The sequence below is a fragment of the Suncus etruscus genome, chromosome X, assembly GCF_024139225.1.
Source record: "Suncus etruscus isolate mSunEtr1 chromosome X, mSunEtr1.pri.cur, whole genome shotgun sequence".
NCBI classification, from domain to species: Eukaryota; Metazoa; Chordata; class Mammalia; order Eulipotyphla; family Soricidae; genus Suncus; species Suncus etruscus.
The window spans coordinates 24,177,191-24,199,563 of record NC_064868.1 but is presented as its reverse complement, the minus strand read 5'-3'; the positions used below and the strand labels follow the sequence as shown (position 1 = coordinate 24,199,563).

General features: G+C 39.5%; 1 protein-coding gene across 1 annotated transcript in view; it reads right to left on the bottom strand.

The window, feature by feature from the left end:
• LOC125998781 (CREB-binding protein-like) overlaps nucleotides 1-22,373 on the bottom strand; it is a 73,934-nt gene that overhangs the window by 26,474 nt on the left and 25,087 nt on the right. The window contains 2 exon segments of the mRNA XM_049766848.1: nucleotides 15,767-16,090; nucleotides 16,093-20,733. Coding sequence (XP_049622805.1) covers nucleotides 15,767-16,090; nucleotides 16,093-20,733 — 4,965 coding nt within the window.

The following is a 22,373-nucleotide window of genomic DNA, read 5'->3' as shown; positions in this document are numbered from 1 at the left end:
CTTTCTTTCTTTTATCTTTCTTTCTCTTTCTCTCTTTCTTCCTTTCTTCCTTTCTTTCTTCCTTCCTACCTTCCTTCCTTTCTTTTTCTTTCTTTCTTTCTTTTTCTTTCTTTCTTTTTCTTTTTTCTTTCTTTCTTTCTTTCTTTCTTTCTCTCTCTCTCTCTTTCTTCCTTCCTTCTTTCCTTCCTTCCTTCCTTCCTTCCTTTCTTCCTTCCTTCCTTCCTTCCTTTCTTTCTTTCTTTCTTTCTTTCTTTCTTTCTTTCTTTCTGTCTTTCTTTTTTTCTTTCTCTCTCTCTCTTTCCTTCCTTCCTTCCTTCTTTCCTCCCTCCCTCCCTCCCCCTCTCTCTCTCTCTTTCTTTCTTTCTTTCTTTCTTTCTTTCTTTCTTTCTGTCTGTCTTTCTGTCTGTCTGTCTTTCTTTCTTTCTTTTTCTTTCTTTCTTTCTTTCTTTCTTTCTTTCTCTCTCTCTCTCTCTTTCTTCCTTCCTTTCTTTCTTTCTATCTTTCTTCCTTCCTTCCTTCCTTTCTTCCTTCCTTCCTTCCTTCCTTTCTTTTTCTTTCTTTCTTTCTTTCTTCTTTTTCTTTCTTTCTGTCTGTCTGTCTTTCTTTCTGTCTGTCTGTCTGCCTGTCTTTCTTTCTTTTTCTTTCTTTCTTTCTTTCTTTCTTTCTTTCTTTCTTTCTTTCTTTCTTTCTTTCTTTCTCTCTCTTCCTTTCTTTCTTTCTTTCTTCCTTCCTTTCTTCCTTCCTTTCTTTCTTTCTTCTTTCTTTCTTTCTTTCTTTTTCTTTGTTTCTTTCTTTTCTTTCTTTCTCCTTCTTTCTTTCTTTCTTTCTTTCTTTCTTTCTTTCTTTCTTTCTTTCTTTCTTTCTTTCTTTCTTTCTTTCTTTCTTTCTTTCTTCCTTCCTTCCTTCCTTCCTTCCTTCCTTCCTTCCTTCCTTCCTTCCTTCTTCCTTCCTTCCTTCCTTTCTTTCCTTTCTTTCTTCCTTCCTTTCTTTCTTTCTTTGTTTACTTTTGTTTATGGGGCACACTGGCAGTGTTCAGAAATCACTCCTGGCAGGCTCTGGGAACCATATGTTTTGCCAGAGATGGAACCCAGGTCAGATCCATGCAAAGCAAATGCCCTACCCTCTGTGCTATTACTCCAGTCCCTTTAACCTTTTTCTTTTATGAAGCACTCAAGGGCCCTCAGGACCACTCCCAGCAATATTCTGCCAACTAAACTGGATCCAAGAATATGAAGCTGCTCTTGTATGCTGGTACCTACCAAAAAAGCACCCTCAGATGCCCGGGTCCTCCATGATCATACTTTGTGGTGCTCAGGATATAGGATGAATCAGGAGAAGTTGTGTTATGCCATGTTTCATACTCAGGTCCCAGTGCATGTTTTGCACTTAATTTCTGAGCTAACCACTGGCACACATTAATTATACACTTTTATATTAAAGTTATATAGTATCTTCTTCTATAATATATGGTGATATCTCATTATTGAGATATATTTTTCATAGTAAATTATTTCCATAAACAAATTATTTAAATAACAGGTACCAGGAAATATATAGAAATAAGTGAAGATGATACTTATTTATGCATTTATAATCTACCTATAAAATTAATATATATTAATTTGATAATCAAGTAATTATGAAATGAGAATACTTTAAAATGGGATTAAAATATATATGACTGTTTTATCCTTAATGTAAATTATATAAGTAGCAATGAATCTATTTATTTTGATTTAAAGTTAAAGAAGGAATTTAAAATAGTAATGATTTATTTGGAAACACTTTGATATTATCTGAGCAAGGTACATATTTCTCTTCCATTTATACAGTATTCAGTTCTTCAACTGTATTTTATACCTAATCACACATGTGCATTAAATTATGGATACATCAATGTCAAAATATCTATTTTAAAAATCACTTTAGTCATATTCATGCTGCAATTACTATGTTTATTGTAGCAAGTTAGGTGATATTAATATTTTAAAAGGTATTTTAATGTGTCTTTGTAATATTGAAGAAATAAGTTAATTTTATATAGTTTATTTTTATGTTTATATAGAAATATATTTGTATCTCTTTACACGGATACTTTGAAGATAATTATAATTACCTTTACTAAGGGTTACATATGATTTGGGTGAACATCTTACACTAAATATAGTATATATGTATGTTACAGACCTAATGATTATATTTCCTTACTATTGATGTATTGAAACCTATGCCCAATATAATATTAAGAGGCAAACCTTTGGGAAGTGTTTAATCATGTAAACCGTCAGAAATTGTTGTATACTTTTTAGAAGAGACTCCAAAGAGCTTTTTCTTTGGTTTTGGGCCACACCAAGTGACACTCAGGGAGTACTCCTGGCTATGTACTCAGAAATCACCACTACCTTGGGGGACCATATGAGATGCTGGGGGATTGAACCACAGTCCATCCTGGGTCAGCAGCTTGCAAGGCCTTAGTGCTGCGTCATCGTTCTAACTACCCCAAAGATCTTTTCTATTTTTTATATAAAATTACAGATAAAAATGATTATATATGAGCTTGGATGTAGGTTTTTAAAAAAAAGTAGGTTTTAAAAAAAGGTAAGTTTTTTTAAATATATTAAAAATCTACTGTTCTTTCTATCACTTTAATCTGGAAATCTTTAACCATTAAGACTGTGAGAATGAATTTTTGTTACTGCTACTCAGTCTATGTTATTTTGCTCTAGCATCTAAAAGGATTTAGACTATGTGAATAATTGAAAATACAGTTTTTCAAAACCACTCAATGCTGATGTATTAATATAAATCTTAAAATCTTTTTTATTTTTATGGGATGAAACCTTAAATATCAAATTTAGTAAAATGAACAAAAATAATAAAACAGTGGCTGTAGGAGAAATACCTTACACCTGACTACCTGGGTTCAATCTGTACACCGCACATGGTCTCTGCCAAAGTGATCCCTGAGTGCAGAGCTACAAGTAAGCACTGAGAGCTGTTGGGTATGTCCCCAAAACAACCAACTAACTAATTAACCAAAACCATAATTAGATATGAGCGAACGTGTTTTAATTCTGAGTTTGAAATCAGTAACATCATTAAAAATGTTCATAAATTAGCTACTACAATTAACTGTCATGATGATATTAAAGTATGAGTTATGTTTTGAAGTCTTTATTATTATAATAGAAGAATAACAGTAATTAGGATTAAATAGATTAAATACCTGCTAAGTTGTATATGGTAAGTATTTTGGGAGGAAAGCCTTAAAATTTGATCTTGGGGCTAAAGAGATAGGACAGGGGTTAAAGTATATGTCTTTTATATGACTGAATCTGATTCAGTCACCAGCACAATATTGTTGTGCTCCTTGTAACACATTGCTCTCAGGGAGTAGCCCTGGAGATTTCTGAACAATACAAGGTATGACCTTGGAGGCCCCCAAGCACAAAGGATATAGATAACCAATATAATTCCAGAATTGCAGGGTCCAGCCAGCTCCACATCCTTACCCCCCACTCGCTTTGTTTTTGTACCACAAGTCCATTTGACCACCAGTTACCAGGATGGAACCGTAGGCTTCCTCATTACTACTTTGGAGGTCTCCATCCAAAATATAACTTCGTAATTTTGGACTATGTCCCACTTTTTATGAATGATAGATATATAAATTTCGTAATAGTTGTTTTAAGAACGCTGAGTTAACATCCACTGCTGGTAACAATATTGTCTCTTTCAACTCCAATGGAAAAGAGTTGAGAGTGTTGTCAGTAAACTTATAATTGAGCTGCCATATAATACAGCAATTCCATTTTAGAGTATCTACAACCAAGACTTAAAATCCCTTATTCAAAAATGACATTTGCACACCACTATTAATTGCTGCACAATGACTAATATATGGAATAGGCTTTGGTTTCCAATGACAGATTTATGGATTATGAAGATGAGGTATATTATATATGCATATATAATGGAATATTTTGCAGCTTCAGGGAATGATAAAATCATACAATTTGCTGCAATCTTATTGGAACTCGAAGATATGTTGAAGGAAATAAGAGAAAATAAACACAGTATGATCTCACATATTGGTAGGAACTAGAATAACTGGATGAACTGGATGAGTTCATATTATGTAGTAAATAGGAGGGATGCTTACATCACACTTGACCCCACAGCTTAGAGAGGAGAACAGAGAAGGAAAAATTCAGGTGGGAAGGAAAAAGATGAGTAAGGAAAGTAATGGGGGACCAAGGAATGGGGTTTCTCTTAGTTGTTGATTTGGGAGAGTTCTATAGCTATATATCCAAAGCACAGACTCAACAACATTGAAAACTTGATATCTTAGCTACACCAATAAACTTTGTAATATACCTGTCAAGGTGGTAGGCTAGGGCAGGTGTGTGTCGAGGTGAGGGAAATGGATTAAGGTGATGGGAATTGACACTGGTGGTTTGATTGGTGTTGAAATATATGCCTAAAAATCAACTATTAACAATGTAAATCAAATTTTTTTCTTTTTCTTTTTCTTTTCTTTTCTTTTCTTCCTCTTCTTCTTTTTTTTTTTTTTTTTTTTTTTTTGGTTTTTGGGCCACAAGAGGTGACGCTCAGGGGTTACTCCTGGCTATGTTCAAAGAAATTGCTCCTGAATTGGGGAACCATATGGGATGCCAGGTAATCGTAACTCAGTCTGTCCTAGGTTAGCACATTGAAGGCAAACGTCCTACAACTTTTGCCACTGATCATGCATCATAAATCAGGTTTTTTACTAAATAAAATTTTTTACTAAATAAACATTTAAAAAATAAAAGTCTATAGTTGATCCCATGACATTATATTCCAGGGGTGGAGAAACCCCATATCTCTTAGGCCAAGTGAACTCCTTTTCGAATGACCCCAATATTTACTGTGCCAGGGGAGGAGGGAAAAAAAAGCAAAAAGCACAAAACATTGTTTATTTTATATATATATATTTTATATGTTATTGTTTATTTTCATGTACTATTATTATTTTTATTTACCTATCTATTTTTGGTCAATTTGTTTTGATGTGGTTATTGAAGTTGTTGCCCCCAATTATACTTATCTTTTTTTCTTTCTTTTCTTTCTTTATGGTCTCAAGACCATGGTGGGTTTTTTTTTGTTTTTGTTTTTGTTTTTTTTGTTTGTTTTTTTTTGTGGTACTTATCATTATTGTAGGAGTTCTCACTGGATATTTGGCACTTCTTTTCGTAGTGGTGGAGTGTTTCACCTTCTTTTTCTCCTTCATCTCTCAAACCGATGATGAGAGTCTCTAGAAGAATTCCGCTTATTTTCGGCGTATCAGACTTTTACCCCAGTTTATTACTTTTCTCTTCTTCAAACAAAACCACCTAACTTGAACTAGCTAGTCCTGCCTCCCAGTTAGAGGGGGAAATAAGGGAGGCGCCAGGACCAAACAGGTGCAAGACTACTAAGTAGTAGGCTAGGTACAGAGGGGACCACATATTCTAGCAGCCCTGGGGGTGAGGGAAGAGGATATGGAAGGTAGGACAAAAACGGAGGTGTAGGGAGGACAAACTGGTGATGGGAATCCCCCCTGATTTTATGTAAATATGTACCTAAAATATTATTGTCCACAATATGTAAGCCACTATGATCAAAATAAAAATTACATTAAAATAGAATTAATATGATCTATATGAAATACAGAAATCTTATTAAATTTTATGTTTAATTAATCTCAGAGAGAAGTTTTCAGTATTTTGCCACAAATTATGATTTTGGTCCTGGTAAAAATTATCATATATGGGTGATAAATTTATTTTAAATTAAAATTCTTCTGATTTTCCTCCTTCAATGTCCCCAGGTTCTCCCATCCACCCAACACCATTCACGTGGCAAGTTCAATTTCTGCAAGTGATTCTCAGGTGATCTATCATTTGCTTAAACTTCCTTTTTCATTTTTCTTTTTTTTTTTACTAATGTACCTATTTATAAGAAAATGATGAAACCCCAAAACTACCTTTTCCAGTCATAGTAATGTTTGTTTTCATGGTTCTTAAGAGTCACTTTTTAAAACTTATTTCTTTTTTATTAATGTAGTCATTTAATGCCATGATTACAAATATAATTGTAGTTGTGTTCAGTCATGTAAAGAACACTCCCCTTCATCATTGCAACATTTCCATCACCAATATCCCAAATATCCCTCCTCCCTATTCCACCCCAACTGTACTCTAGATATGCTTTCTCCTTCCCTCATTCATTCACTTTGTTATGATAGTTCTCAATGTAGCTATTTATCTAACTGCATTCATTACTCTTTGTGGTGAGCTTCATGTTGTGAACCGGACCTTCCAGCACTCCTCTCTTTTGTGTCTGGGAATTATTGTAAAAATGTATTTTATTTTTCTTAAAACCCATAGATGAGTGAGACTATTTTGCATCTATCTCTCTACCACTGTCCATTTCACTCAGAATAATAGATTCCATGTACATCCATGTATAGGAAAATTTCATGACTTCATCTTGCCTGACGGCTGCATAATATTCCATTGTGTATATGTACCACTTTTATTTAGCCATTCATCTGTTGAAGGGCACCTTGTTTTTTTTTTCCATAGTCTGGCTATAGTAAGTAGCCCTGCAATGAATATAGGTGTGAGGAAGGGTTTTCTGTATTGTATTTTTGTGTTCCTAGGGTATATCCCTAGGTGTGGTATAAGTGGATCATATGGGAGCTCAATTTCCAGTTTTTGGAGGAATCTCCATGTAGTTTTCCAAAATGATTGGACTAGAGGGCATTCCTACCGGCAGTGAATACAAGTTCCTTTCTCTCCACATCCTGCCAGCACTGCTTGTTCTCATTCTTTGTGATGTGTGCTGATCTCTGTGGCATGAGATCCTACTTTATAGTTGTTTTGATTTGCATCTCCCTGATGATTAGTGATGTGGAGCATTTATTCATGTGCCCTTTGGCCATTTGTATTTCTTCTTTGATAAATTGTTCATTTCTTCTCCTTATTTTTGATGAGATTAGATTAGCCCCTTATCTGATTGGTGTTGGTTTCTCCCATTCAGTGGGTGGCTCTTGTATCCTGGAAACTATTTCCTTTGAGATGCAAAAAATTCGCATATTTATATATTTCCACCTGTTTATCTGTCCTTCCACTTGTGTGGAGAGTGCTGTTTTTTCCTTAAAGAAGCCTATAGTCTCAATGTCATGGAGTGTTTTACCTACGTGTTGTTCTATATACTTTATGTTTTCAGATGTAATATCAAGGTCTTTAATCCATTTGAATTTTACAATCGTACAAGGTTTTAGCTGGGAGTCTGAGTTTGCTTTTTTTTTGCAAGTGGCTAACCAGTTGTGCCAACACCACTTGTTGAAGAAGTTTTCCTTGTTCCATTTGGAATTTCTTGCTCCTTATAAAAAAAACTAGTGGATTGTATATTGGGGAACGTTCTCTGAGTACTCAGGCCTATTCCACTGATCTGAGGGTCTGTATTTCAATACCATGCTGTCTTGATAACTATTGCTTTGTACTACATTTGAAAATTGGGGAAAGTAATGCCTCCCATATTCCTTTTTCCAAGGATTGCTTTATTTACTCAAGGGTGATTTTTGTCCCAAATGAATTTCATAATTGTTTGATCACTTCTTTTAAGAATGTCATGGGTATCTTTAGAGGGATCACATTAAACCTGTACAGTGCGTTGGGGATTATTTCCATTTTAATAATATTAATCCTGACAATCCATAAGAAGGATATATGTTTCCATTTCTAAGTGTCCTCTCTTATTTCTTGGAGCAGGATTTTATAGTTTTCTTTGTATAGGTCCTTCTAATCTTTAATCAATTTACCTTCAAGATATTTGAGTTTATGTGATACTAATGTGAATTGGGTTGTTTTCTCAATGTCCATTTCTTCCCTATCACTATTGGTGTATAAAAGGCCATTGATTTTGTTGTCTTAATTTTGTTGGCTGCCATATTGCTATATGAATCAGTTGTTTGGAGAAGCTTTTTGGTAGAGTCTTTAGGGTTTTCTACGTAGAGTATCATGTCATCTGAAAACAGTGATAGTTTGACTTCTTCCTTTCCTACCTGGATTCCCTTGATATCCTTTTCTTGCCTAATCACTATAGCAAGTACTTCCAGTACTATGTTGAAGAGGAGTGGTGAGAGAAGATAACCTTGTCTTTACCAGAATTTAGAGGAAAGGCTTATAATTTATCTCCATTGAGGGTACTATTTGCCACTGATTTGTGGTAGATGGCCTTAACTATACTGAGAAAGGTTCCTTTCATTCCCATCTTGCCGAGAGTTTTGATCAAGAGTGGGTGTTGGAACTTATGAAATGCTTTCTCTGTATCTATTGATAAGATGAAGTGATTTTTATTTTTCTTGTTGTTGATGTTGTGGTGTATATTAAGCTGATGAATTTACAGATGCCATCTTTGCATTCCTGGAATGAAACCTTCTTGATCATAGTGAATGATCTTGATGAAGCATTGGATCCTATTTGCCAGGATTTTGTTGAGGATCCTTGCATCTGTTCTTATCGGGGATATTGGTCTTTAATTTCTTTTGGCAGCATCTCTGTCTGGTTTTGGAATCAAGGTGATGTTAGTTTCATAAAAGCTATTTGGAAGTGTTCCCTTTTTTCAATTTCATGAAGGAGCCTGGCTAGGTTTGGTAATAGTTTCTCATGAAAGGTTTGGAAGAATTAATTACTGAATCGATCTGGGCCTCGGCTTTTTTTGAGCAGATATTTGCTTACCGTCTTAATTTCCTCAAGAGTGGTGGGCATGTTTTGGTATGCTACATCCTCCTTATTCAATCATGGAAAGTTATGAGTCCAAGAATTTATCTGTTTCTTCCAGGTTCTCATGTTTATTGGCATAAAGTTTCTCAAAGTAGTCTGTTTTTTCTTTGAATCTCTACAATATCTGTAGTGATATCCCCCTTTTCATTTCTGATACTGCTTTTTATGTTTCTTTCTTTGTGAGTTTTGCCAATGGTCTATCAACTTGTTTATTTTTTTCAAAGTACCAACATCTGTTTTTGTTGATCATCCAGATATTTTTTTAAATTTACTTCATTGATTTTTGCTTTAAGCTTTGCTTTTTCCTCTGTCTCCCTAGTCTTGGTTCCTTTTGTTCAGCATTTTAAGATTGTATAAGCTGTGTCATTAAGGTATTCAGGTATGCCCCTTCTTCCTTCCTATGTGTGCTTACAAATATATAAAGTTTCCTCTCTGTACTGCTTTTCCTGTGGTCTATAGTTTCCATAAGTTTGTGTCTTCATTGTTATTTATTTCCAGGAAAGTTTTGATTTCCTCTTTGATTTCATCTAAGACCCACTGGTTGTTCAGTAGTAGGCTGTTTAATTTACAGTTGCTTATGTTCTTCTTCTGTGTCCCTTTGTATTTCATTTTTAATTTCAGAGCCTCATGGTCAGCAAAAGTAGCTTGCAAAATTCTATCCTCTTAATTTTATGGAGGTATGTTTTATGTGTCATCATGTGTTCTATCCTGGAGAATGACCCATGTACATTGCAGAAGAATGTGTATCCAGTTTTCTGGGGATGGTGTATCCTTAATAAATCTACTGGGCCTCATTCTACCATTTCTCTTTTCAGCTTTAGTATTTTTTGTTTGATCTCACTCTGGTTGACCTATCAAGTGTTGACAGGGGGCATGTTGTGTTCTCCCAAAAATATTGTATTATTATTGATATCCTCTTTCAAATTTATCAATAATTGTATTAGATATTTTGCTGATCTCTCATTGAGTGCATATATGTTTAGTACTGAGATCTCTTGCTATTGCACATTTCCCTTGATTAGTACGAAGTGTCCATCTTTGTCCCTTAAAACTTTCCTGAGTCTAAAGTTTGTGTCATCTGATATTGAAATGGCCACCTCAGCTTTTTAAGGGTGTTGTTTGCTTTGATGATTTTCATTCAGCCTTTGATTTTGAGTCTATATTGTTCTGACTATTCAGGTGTGTTTCTTGTAGGCAGAAGAATGTTGGATTTATCTTTTGATCCATTTAGCCACTCTGTGTCTCTTAATTGGTGTATTTAGTCCATTGACTTTGAGGAAGATGATTTTCATGGAATTTAATGTCATCTTTGTGTATAAGTTTCATGTGTCTGTTGATCTGTCTTGTATTAAAGTAGACCTTTCAGTTTTTCCTTTACAGGTAGTTTTGCATGTGTAAACTTTCTGAGCTGTTGCTTATGTATCCATTCTCCAAACATGAACAGGCCTCAGGCTGGTTGCAGTATTCCAGGTGAAGCATACATTTCATTCTGTCTTGTTCCAGTATGCTACCACTCTATTTTGGCCTCGAAAATTTCTTGTGACATGTTTGATGTAAAACTTAAGGATGCTTCTTTTAATGTAATTTCCCTTTATGATCTTGCTGCTTTTAGCTAGTAGTCTTCAGGCATGCATGATTTAATTGCATGTTGTCTTTAGCTCTGGGAGTTTCTCTTTGATGACGTCTTTGACTATTGATTCTTCCTGGGGATCTTCTTTCTGGGCCTCTGGGACTCCAGTGATTCTTAAGTTGTTTCTGAGAGCTTATCAAAGACTTGTCTTTTCATCTGTTCACATTCTTTGAGTACTTTTTCATTGTCTGGTCATTTGCTTAAGGTTCTTTTCCAATCTCTTCTGCATTCATTTTCCAGTTCACTGATTCTGTCCTCAGCTGCTGTTACCCTGTTGAAGAGGCTTTTCTTTGATGTTTTCAGTTCAGCTACCGTGTTTTTCAGATCTGTTATTTCAGTTTGGAGTTTTCTGATTTCTATCTTTGTGTTCTGTTTAGCTAGAGCTATGTTTTCTTTGATTTCCATGATGATCCTCCATATTTCTATTTTAAACTCCTTATGTGAGAGATTAATCATATGGTTGGTATTTTTTGGTCATCACAGTTATCATCTTCATTCTCTGTACATTTTTGTGCCTGCAAGTTTTCCCCATTGTCATGCTTGTAGTGTGATTTTTTTCTGCGTGTTAAAAAGTGCACATGGCAGCGAAGGGAACTGGAGGCTCTTCCGAAGTCTGTAGAAGACAGTTTTTGCTGAGCCTTTCTCGGCCTTTTCAGGAGAGTTTCAGGAGACAGAGAGTAGAGAAACACACAAAGGCAACTGGTCCCCTCAGTCTCTCCCCATTGCTAATCTCACAGCAGGGGTAACCCCCACAACCTTCACAGACAAAGTAGCTACCTTTCTGCTTGGGTGCCTCAATCTTTCGTGGTCTTTCTGCTTGGGCTCCTCTAGAAGACAGTTTTTACTGTGCCTTTCTTGGCATTCTCAGGTGAGATTCAGGAGACAAATGAGTAGGGAAACATACAAAGTCGACAGGTCCTCTCAGTCTCCTCAACTTTTTTTTATCTTTACTATTCTCTGTATTATATATGAGATAGATAGCTATTTATTTGTCTCTTTCTTCTCTTAATTAACATTATTAAGTATGTTAGCCCCTAGTTTTATGTAGAAGTAAACTGCAGGATTTCCTTTTGGTCTGAGAACTGAATAGTATCTTAATTTGTATAAGTACCATAGATAATCAACTATCCTTTCCCAGGCACTTAAGTTTTTTCCAGAACTTGGCTATTGTTAATAGCATTTCAGTGACATAGAAGTGCAAATCTTTCTAAATACTGCTTTGGGATCTTAAGTCACTAGCATGAAGTAGAATCACTGAATAACATGACTCCTCATTAATTTTAAAATCTCAATATTATTTTTCATAGAGGTTCAAATAGATGACATTCCCACCATCAATTGGTGGTAAATGATAAAATTGAATATACTCTTTCTCATTTGTGGTAGTCACATGATTTTGCCATTTCTTTTGTGATTGTTTATTGACTTTAATGATTTTTTTAATCTACTAGGATTCTTTCTTTGGTTAAATCCATCATGTTTATAGAATGTTATAATTGAAGTCACTATATTTTTGTCAAAGGTAAGTTATGACAGAAATAACTTTGATGAGGGACATATATAATTGGATATACTTAGATGCCATTAACCTTACTAACTTTTATTTTTCTTACCATTTGGTTAAGTTTATAACTGTCTTATAAATTATTTCTGGAAACATTTCTACCATTTTTATTAATTGAAGTTTTCTATTATTTGGATTATTATTATTATTATTATTATTATTATTATTATGACAAGGTGGTTTTTATTTTATTCAGCCACATGCATGGCAAATCCCCTACTTCTGTGCCATCTCTCTAACCCCAAGATTTGGTGTTTATTATTATAAACACTCTATCATACATATTTTGTGTCCACATGTAACAGCTTTTTGCAATAGATTCAAGTTTAGTTGAACTTTGATTTTTAAATCAGCAATATAAGTTCTTATATATTTGAAAACCCTACCAATGTGCACCTGTAAGTTATTTTAGAATATTTCAAGTAATTTTACAACATAATAGGACTATTTTCTATGTCCCTAAAGTGTATGACTTTTAAGTATACTGTATACTTGCCAGTGCTTCTTGCCATTATTTTTTATGGTAGCCCTTCTGACAGGTAGGAAAGTCACTATCTTAGTTGCGTGGGTATCACCAATTCATACTTCTTTCTTTCTTTCTCAAAAATTCAAGAAAAATCTGTATCACCATGTAGGAAAATTTAGAATGATCCATAACAGTCTGGTACACATCTTATGATCTCTGTTCACCTACAGCTGTTATTATGTACTAAACTTTCTTTCATTTACCTACTTGTTAGCTATACCCTATTGAGAGAACAGGGTTTAAAATATTTGTAAAGGTTGAATTCATATTGAGTTATTCAATTTTAAATTTTTATACACTTTGGAGGTACAGAGTTTATCATGCCTTTCCTGCCAGCAAAATACTGAGTTCCCTCCACCACAGTCAATTGGACCACTGGCCCACTACACTCTATCCTTTTGATAAACTTAATTCTGGTCTGCATTTAGGATTGTTTTCACTGGACATTGTCTATTTTCTTACTTTTATTTTTTAATATACTATATATGAGTGAGTTCATCCATTTGTACTTCTCTTTCTAACTTATTTACCATTACCACCTCCAGTTCCATTCATATCATAGTCAATATTTCTTCTTTTTTTTTTAAAAAAAGAAGCTAAATGGTATTTTATTCTGCGTATGAATAACGACTTTATTCATCCTTTTTTTGTCACTTGGATTGGTTTGGATTCTTGCCTTTCATAAATAGCTGCAGTGAATATATTGGTGTGCATATATCTTTTTTAACTGTTTCTATATTCATTGGAGATATACATATATGTATATATGTATGTGTATATAATGTGGCAGATCAGTTTTCAGTTGGTCAAGTAATCTTCATATCATTTTCTATAGATTCAAAACTAGGTTTAAATTTCCACCTTAGTGAATAAAATTTCTCTTTCTCCATATGCCCATTAGCAATTAATTTCTGACCATTTCGATATAAGCTATTTGCACTGTTGTGTTGTGATATTTGATTTTGTATTTGATTTGTGTTTTTGATTTGTATTTTCTTCATAATCAGGTATGAGAAGCATTATTTTTCATATGCCTGTTGGCTATCTGTATGTTGCAAATTTTTTTCTTCACCCTTTGACATATCAAGATTGTCTGGTTTTTCAGATTCAAGTTTTGCTCTTGTCAGACAAAAGCAAATATGGAAACATGACAACAGCCCACCTATGGTTCCCTATCTTCTGAGCTTCCCAGTTATTCTTCCTTAATCTCCATCTTTCATTGTATTTTAATGTTGTTTTATATAATATCCAGGGATTCTTGCTGTATTGTAAGGAATAGATAGGGAAGTATATTTATACCATCTTCTAGGATATAGATATTCAACTATTTTTTATCTTAGTAATATTTATAAGCAGCAGATTATTTTAAAGTATTTTCTTTATTTGCTTAATTATTTTAGTGTAGTTTAATTTATTCAGTAACTATTTCTTTATTTTCAAGTATATGCTATCTATAAAGCTAATGTGATAGATTTAAATTATTGAGGGTGATCATTGTGGAATAAGGAAAATAAGTATTGAGTAAATTATAGTCAGTAATAGTAACTAGTAAGTAGCAATGGAATATAGTTATTATGTATTAATTGTAGTGGCTGTTCAAGAAAATTTTATGTAAATAATTTACTTTTACTAATATCTATGGAATTAGTAGTATTACTTCCTGTAAAGGTAATCTCATTTTACATTAACAATGCTTATAATTTTTTCATTAAAGAATCAGTTACAACTCAAAGGCTAGAAAATATTTTTTCTGTTATGTTCATGCATCCCTTTGTTATTTTTAAGTGCTCTTTATACATTCTGGTGGTGATGCGGTGAGAAAGAAACTCTTTATCCACTACTGGTGGGAATGCCGACTACTTCAACCTTTCTGGAGAGCAATATGGAGATTCCTCCAAAAACTGGAAATTGAGCTCTCATATGATCCAGCTATACCACTCCTAGGAACACAAAAATACAATACAAAACCCCCTTCTTTACACCTTTATTTATTGCAGCACTATTTACCATAGCAAGCCTCTAGAAATAACCAAGATGCCCTTCAACAGATGAATTGCTATAGAAACTGTGGTACATATACACAATGGAATATTATGCAGCTGTCAGGAGAGATGAAGTCTTGAAATTTTCCTATACATGCATGTACATCGAATCTATTATGCTGAGTGAAATAAGTCAGAGAGAGAGAAAGACACAGAATGGTCTCACTCAACTATGGGTTTTAAGAAAAATGAAAGATATTTCTCAACAATTTTCAGAGACAAAAGAGAGGGCTGGATGTTACAGCCCACCTCGTGAACCTCACCACAAAGAGTGATGAGTTTAGTTAGAGAAATTACTACATTGCAAACTATTCGAACAATGAGAATGTACGAGGGAAATAGAAAGCCTGTCTTGAGTACAGGTGGGGATGGGGAGGGGAGGAGGGATATTTGGGACATTGGTGGTGGAAATATGACACTGGTGATGGGTGGTGTCATCTTGTATGACTGAAACCCAGCCACAATCATGTTTGTAACCAATGTGTTTAAATAAAAAATACTAAAAAAACAATATGATATAAGAAATGAGTTGTTACTTTACCATTCTATACAGTGATTGAATCGCCTTGGAATCTTCTTATGTATAGTAATTATAGCACTTGCATGATTTACACCGGAGTAGCTTTCCCTCGCTTCAAGTTTCACATGGAGAAACAAAAGAAAAGATCATCTTTTTCTCTATTAATATGAGCATGGTCTTAAGAATGTGATCAGCCCTATTTTTTGCCTAGAACCAGTTTTATCAGCAAAACAAAGCAATAATTTATACACCTGCAAGAAAAGAGTTTGGTTTCAGCCAGTATGTATAGACAGACATAAGTGTGGTGCATGTATGTAGAGGCTGTTGCATGTCCAGGTAATACTTGGAGAACGCACACACTGTTCGCTATAGAAAATAATCTTCCTGCAAGGATTCAAGGTTATTGGGATACATTATGAGCTTGCAACATATCTGCTACCAGTTTCTGAATATTATTTTTCTTCTCACTTTTAAGCATGTGTTTAAAGTCTTGAAAGCACAAATAAAACATTTTAAATATAATGAACATGTTTTTTCTATTAAAAAAGGCATGTCACCACCAATGACGGTGAAAGGTTTCTAAGCAAAGCCCTCTCCCCCAAAACAAAAAGAAAAAAAGGAAAACAAAAACAAAAAGAGAGAAGGAGACCAGGTATTTGAATCAACAATACTCTTTGTATTGTTTATTGAACAGAGATTTGTTCTTGCATGGCTGGCAGCAGTTCTGTCGATGAGGATTGCACCTGGACGCCTGAGCTGCGGTACAAAACGTCCAGTCCCACAGACAGAAGCGTGGCACAGCACACTCCTGTTGGGGGTGTTGAGCTGTGGGAGCTTTGCACTCTGTTCGGTGTTCCTCAAATGTCCCCAGTCTATGGAGCTGGCCAAGGTGACCGCAAGTCCTGGGTGAGGGGAGCCATTCTATGGTGAGATGTGCTGTGGCGAAGGCTGGGCCTGTATCCATGGTTATGGGCTGGAATGTGGTGGTTGGGAGTGGGCCTTGGAGACAGCACAAGGGCCGGAGACTGCACCTGGCTGCTGAGGGACGTGGCCATCTGCTGGCCCGGGAGGTACAAAGCCTGGGGCTGTCCTGACAGCATGTGCTGCTGGGGACTCCTGGGGTTGGGCTGGCCAGGTGAACCAATCTGCTGCTTCATCTGCTGCTGCAGAGCCTCCTGGAAGCTGGCAGTGCTGTCGGCACCCAACTCAGGCTGTCCCATCTGGCCGAGTTGTCCCATCTGATCAGCCATCTGCCCCATGGCACCACCCTGCATGGGGAGGTGCTGCTGCAGCCACTGTGGCTGCATGGCCTTGGAGTAGCCTCCAGATCCTTGACGTTGCTGGAACTGGCCATGTGCGGCCATGCCCCTCGCCATGCCAGTGCTGCCCGGTGGTGGTAGTGGCGGCTGCTGTTGTTGCTGCTGCTGCTGCTGCTGCTGGAGCAGCTGGCACCGCAGCATCTCTCGGTATTGTGGGTTCATACTTGCCATGCTAGGGTTGTGCCCAGGGTTCATGATGTTCAGAGCCTGGCGCTGGGGGTTCAGGCTGCCCATGGCTTGGTTCTGTGGAGGCACAACAGGCCACGGGCCACCTGCTTGCACGTTCAGGTTCTGCGAGCCAAGCTCTTGGTGCAGGCCTGGCTGTGGTAGGAGGCCATGCTGGGACTGCAGGCCGGGGTGGCTGGCCACGTATTTGGCCATTGGCTGAGGAGACCTGAGCGACCTGGAGGGCAAGTCCTGGAGGGCACCCGGAGAGATGCTCCTGGGTGGCGGCACACTGGACATGGGCGGCCCGGTCACAGAGACCTGCATGGCCATTACCGGCCTGGGCATGCCTGACATGGGCTGCTGTTGGGGGAAGGGGACCTGCTGCCACTGGCCAGGGGGCATGATGGGCATGATGGGCCTGCTGACCTGGCTGGGGCATGGCACGCTCAGGCCCACAGCTGCCATCTGGCTCACAGGGACCACCACGCCCGGGTGCCCTGGAGACATGTCGTTCTTGATGTTCACCTTGTACAGGTGCTGCTGCTGCTGGGCCTCGTGTTCGATCTGACGGGCTGCCTCCACAGCAGCTCGTGAGGGCTGGGCAGGCTGCAGAGGGGCGGGCACCTGGTTGGTGGGCTTTCCAGCGTACACAATTGTGGGAGGCTGAGTCTGGGCAATGCTGGGCAAGCCGGAAGGGGACATGCTCACAGGGGAGGGTTGGGGTTGAGCAGGAGGCTGGAGTATCTGGGGCATGCTGGGCTGCTGCGTGGTGGTGCCGGGTGTTGCTGAGGTAGAGGAAGGCAGACTTTGCTGAGGCATGCTGCTGGTGTTCATGGTGGACTTCTGCCAATGCATGAGCTGGGCCTGCTGCATGTGGTGCAGGGTCTGCTGCTGGTGGAGCTTGTGTTTGATATTTAAGCAGATGGGCACAGGGCATTTGTTCACTTTACAGTGTTTGGCATGGCAGCAGCAGAGCACACTGAACTGCTTGCACACCGGGCAGCCTCTGTTGGTCTTGGGATTGCAGCCCTTGGCATGCTGTAGAAGGTGCTTCATTTTCTGGCAGGACAGCAGTGAGCAGGTGGTTTTGAGGCACTGGCAGGCGTGCACCAGTAACTGGATGCCATGCTGGATATTCTGGCTCCGAGAATCTTCTGGGCTCTTGGACTGAGGAACGCCCTGGTTGCTAACTTCATCATCTGGGCCCAGCCCACACTTGGCTATCTTATGCGTGTGGCTCTTGGTGTTATAACAATTGTAGCAAAGCTTGTAGTCCTCACACACGGTGCATTGCGAGCATGTCTCCACTTGGTGCTTGCACTCGTTGCAGCTGTAGATGACGTGGTCCTGGCCCTGTGTGTGTAACTCCACCAACATGCACAGTGTGGACCACTTGGAGCGGCGTAGGGAAGAGAACTCCCAGTGTTTGTTTGTTGCCTGAGTAAGGAAGGCATCCCTCCCATCCATGAGGTCGCAGCTGAGCAGGGGGTCAGGGTCAACGATGGGGGGCAGAGTGTTGATGACAGGCCCCGCATGCAAGTGGATCACAAAAAAATTCTCTTTCTGTTTCTCCATAATAGGATATAGTTTCTGGGACAAGTTTTTTGTATCACAGAGCATTCTGGACTTCTTGTTGGCACGGCTAATGCTGCTCTTGGTTTTCTTTCTCTTCCTCCTTTTCTTTTTCTCGGCATTCTTGCTGTTTTCCTGGCTGCCCTCTGTGGGCTCACTAGCCTCAGTACTCTTTTCCTTCTTTCTTTTGTCGTCCTCCTGCTCCAGCTCCTTGATGCTCTCTTCCAGCACTTTGGGCCAGAAGTCTCCTGAAAAATAAGGAAGCTCCTTGGCACTTGTCAGCCCGTCCTCAGTTGCTTGTTTGAAAATGTCCTTGTAGTCGTGGATAATGTGATCCGCGACTGCCTTATCCAGCATCTTCTTGTACCATTCCTGTAGCCGTTTTGGCTTGGGGATCTTCTGATCAGGCGGGTGACAGTGGAAGATGTAGTCGTCGCCCTTCTGGGGGGGGCACGACCAAATGTGGCCAGTCACATACCCTAAATTTTTTGCATATTCCAGGTAGCCCATCAATAGTTCGTGATACACAGCTGTTCGGAGGCAGCGTGGTTGGAAATAATGGACACTGTCCAGATAAGATATGTACACTCGCCTGGTGTTGGGGGGTGGGCAGTCGGAGCCATACTCCTGCACATACATTGCGAAGAAGCAGACATCTACCCCATCAATCTCCTCGAAGGCAAACAGTGCTTTGGTCCGGTATGGGAAAGATTCAGACATCTCCCCAGAATCCACAAATCGAGACTTCATGCCGGGTTTAACCTCCACCCTCTTGTTCGAGGTAGCCACCACCCGGACAAAGACCTCCCCAACGTCCGGGTGATTCTGTTGCCGCAAAAACTTGTTGACTCGTTCTTCTAAGTGACTCCCCAACCGGGTAGTCTGCAGCCTCTTAGCACTGAATTGGTTTTCTTCTCGCATTGTGCCAGTTTTCTTTAAGCAGTTGTCACACACAAAGCCTGAAGGCCAAATGATATCGTGATGAAGCACACAGATCTGATGCATCTTCCGTCCACATTCCTTACAATCAACAAAAGGTTCCGGATCTTGCCTATCGTTCTTTTTCTTTTCAAATAGATCCTTTGAAATTATTGCCTGAGGCTGAGATGGGTCTTCACCCAGGGAAACATTCTCTCCTCGTATATTTCGGAAACATTTCTGACAGAAATTATACCTGTTCTGATAGCTGTAATAGGCGGCATCCGGAGGAATTGTACATAGCTGCTTCCCATAGCAGCACAAAGTCTGCGAGGAGAACTCGTACTTTTTTCCACAGCAGTATCCCAGGGACTGCATCACAGGGTCAATTTCTTGCTCAAACAGATCTGCCAGTCTACTACAGAACTTATAGACCCGTGAATTTTTACGTTTGTGGCGCCATGTGTTGTTGAACAGAAGCCAGAAGTCATCCACATACTGCCAGGGCTCTTGGTACTGTCCTGTTTCCAACTTCCGCTTAATGGTGGAGAGGTCCATGGGGTTCTTATCAATGCCCAAATAGTGCGGGATTCCTAGGAGCTCTGGATCCATGGGTTTCCGAAAGGGTAAGAACTCTGAGTCTTGTCCATATAGTGCTTCGAGGCTTGGCATTAGGGCTTGGCGCAGCTCCTCTGGCTTGAAGATTTTCTTTCGGGGCTGTGCGGGAGAAGTGGACTGAGAGGCTGCGCCATTGGGGCCACTCTCTTCCTCCTCCTTGGCTTCTGTTTTCACCTCCGGCTTTTTCTCATCCACTTCCATTGGCTCTGATTCCTGCTTTATTGTGCCTGTTTCTTTAACGTGGGAAGATCTTTGAATATCCTCGTCTGTCATCTCCGACCCAGATTTCCCCTGGGGCTCACTGACGTCAGGCTCAGTGTCATATGTCTTGATCTTGGATTTCATCTCCTGCATTGAAACTTCAGATCCTAACTGCTGCGAGCTGGTATCAGCACTGGCCACTGAGGATGGCACTGGAATCAGGGGATTTGCAGCTCCAAGCGATGTAAGAAGAGCTGATTGAGAAAGCAGATTTGGTGGTTGCTGATCTGTTATCATTCCTCCTGTTGGAATGTTCATTGTATTGTTTCCCATAGGGTTGAGAGTCCTCATCTGCTGGTGAGCTGGAGGCTGTGCTGGTTGCTGGCCAGGAACCCGAGGCTGTAGCTGTGCCTGGGGCTGGTTTGGGAAGGGCAGTCCGAGGACAGCATAGGCCCACAGCATGGAGCTGACATCTATGGGATTCGGATTGCTTAATGATGTAGCATTCTGCTGGCCTGTACTCACAGACCCAATTGTGCTTGGAATCCCACATGCAGGAGACCCCAGGATCAGTTTGCGTTTTTCAGGGTCTGCAGTGGGGCCCGCAGCAATTACTTGTATGGGTAAAATCCCCATTGTGCTCTGCATCGGGGACATGCTTGACACGTTGGTGACTGAAGCATTCTTTATGTCTGTAGGGAAGGGAGGCAAACTATTGACCATATTCTGTTTGCTGGGTAGCTGAGGGTTCACTCTGGGGGCCTCTATCTGCTGTCCTCCAGTCTGGCTGAAGGGCTGTCCAAAGGGACTTGTGTTCCCTGTCATCCCCATCTTAGTCATACCTCTGGTTTGTGTCTGGGGCTGGTTCGGGAAGGGCAGCATAGGCCCACAGCATGGAGCTGAGATCTATGGGATTCGGATTGCTTAATGATGTAGAATTCTGGGGTCCCCTGTTTGGGACATCAGGCGGGGAAAATCCACGAATCTACGCCTGCCCTGTGGGGCCCAACTGTGAAAACCTGTGAGTGCTACCTGTACATGTCTGTCTACTGTCCTCTTGCGTGAAACTCTTGGGAGTGGGGCAAAAGAGGCTCCAGAAAACTTGCTCTCCCAGACACTATTTTAAGGGTGGGACTCCAGAACATAAAAACCGGCAGGCTTTTGCAGAAGCCAGGTGCCCTGTTTGGGACATCAGGCGGGGAAAATCCACGAATCTACGCCTGCCCAGTGGGGCCCAACTGTGAAAACCTGTGAGTGCTACCTGTACATGTCTGTCTACTGTCCTCTTGCGTGAAACTCTTGGGAGTGGGCAAACGAAGCTCCAGAAAACTTGCTCTCCCAGAGACCATTTTCAGGGCGGGACTCCAGAACATAAAATCTGGCAGGCTTTTGCAGAAGCCGGGTCCCCTGTTTGGGACATCATGCAGGGAAAATCCACGATTCTACACCTGCCCAGTGGGGCCCTACTGTGAAAACCTGTGAGTGCTACCTATAAATGCCTGTCTACTGTCCTCTTGCGTGAAACACTTGGGAGTGGGGCAAAAGAGGCTCCAGCAGAGCAAGGCCACTTCGCTTCGCTATGCAGCTGTGCGTTCTTTCTAAGAAAAGAACACCATCGCAACAAGAAGAAAAATCACACTAAAAACTGTGCTATATCACAGAAGCAAACATTTCTCTCTGGACTGTCTTCTCTGTTGCATGCTCGGGCCTAAGATTTGATCCACTGTGAGGCTTCATCCACAGATAACTCCCCTCCCTTAGAGGCAAGTCAGCCCATCCAGAAAGGGCAGAGCCAGAGGAGTGTGCTGCCTGCATCATATAGCCAATGAATACCACCACAACACATAGAAAAACCCACAATACAAGTGTGACAATGGGGAAACAACGCAGGCCAGCATCAGACATAGAGAATGAAGATGACAATTCTGAGGACAAGATAATGACCAACCAACTAATCAACCTCTCAGATAAGGACTTTTGACTAGCAATATGGAAGATGCTCAAAGAACTCAAAGAAACCATGGATAGAGTTGAACAGAACACTAATAAGAACCAAGAAAATATGAAGACAGAAATCACAAAACTCCAAAGTGAAATAACATGTCAACTAACAGGCCTGGAAAAGTCAGTAAATGAAGTGAATGACAAAATGGATAAGCTCTGGGACAGGGTATCAGAAGCTGAGAATAGAATTGGTGCTGTGGAAGATGAGATACATAACAATTCCATACAGCACGAGAGATTGGGAAAAAAACTTAAAGCAAATGAGCAGACAATGGAAAAATTAGTCAAAGAATGGGAACAGATGAAAATAGAAGTCTATGATAAGATCAACAGAAACAACTTAAGAATCATTGGAGTCCCAGAGACCCAGGAAGAATATTTCCAGGAAGAATCAACGGTCAAGAACACCATTAAAAATAAACTTCCAGAGCTAAAGAATATATGTGATCAAATCCTACATGCTTGAAGAGTACCAACC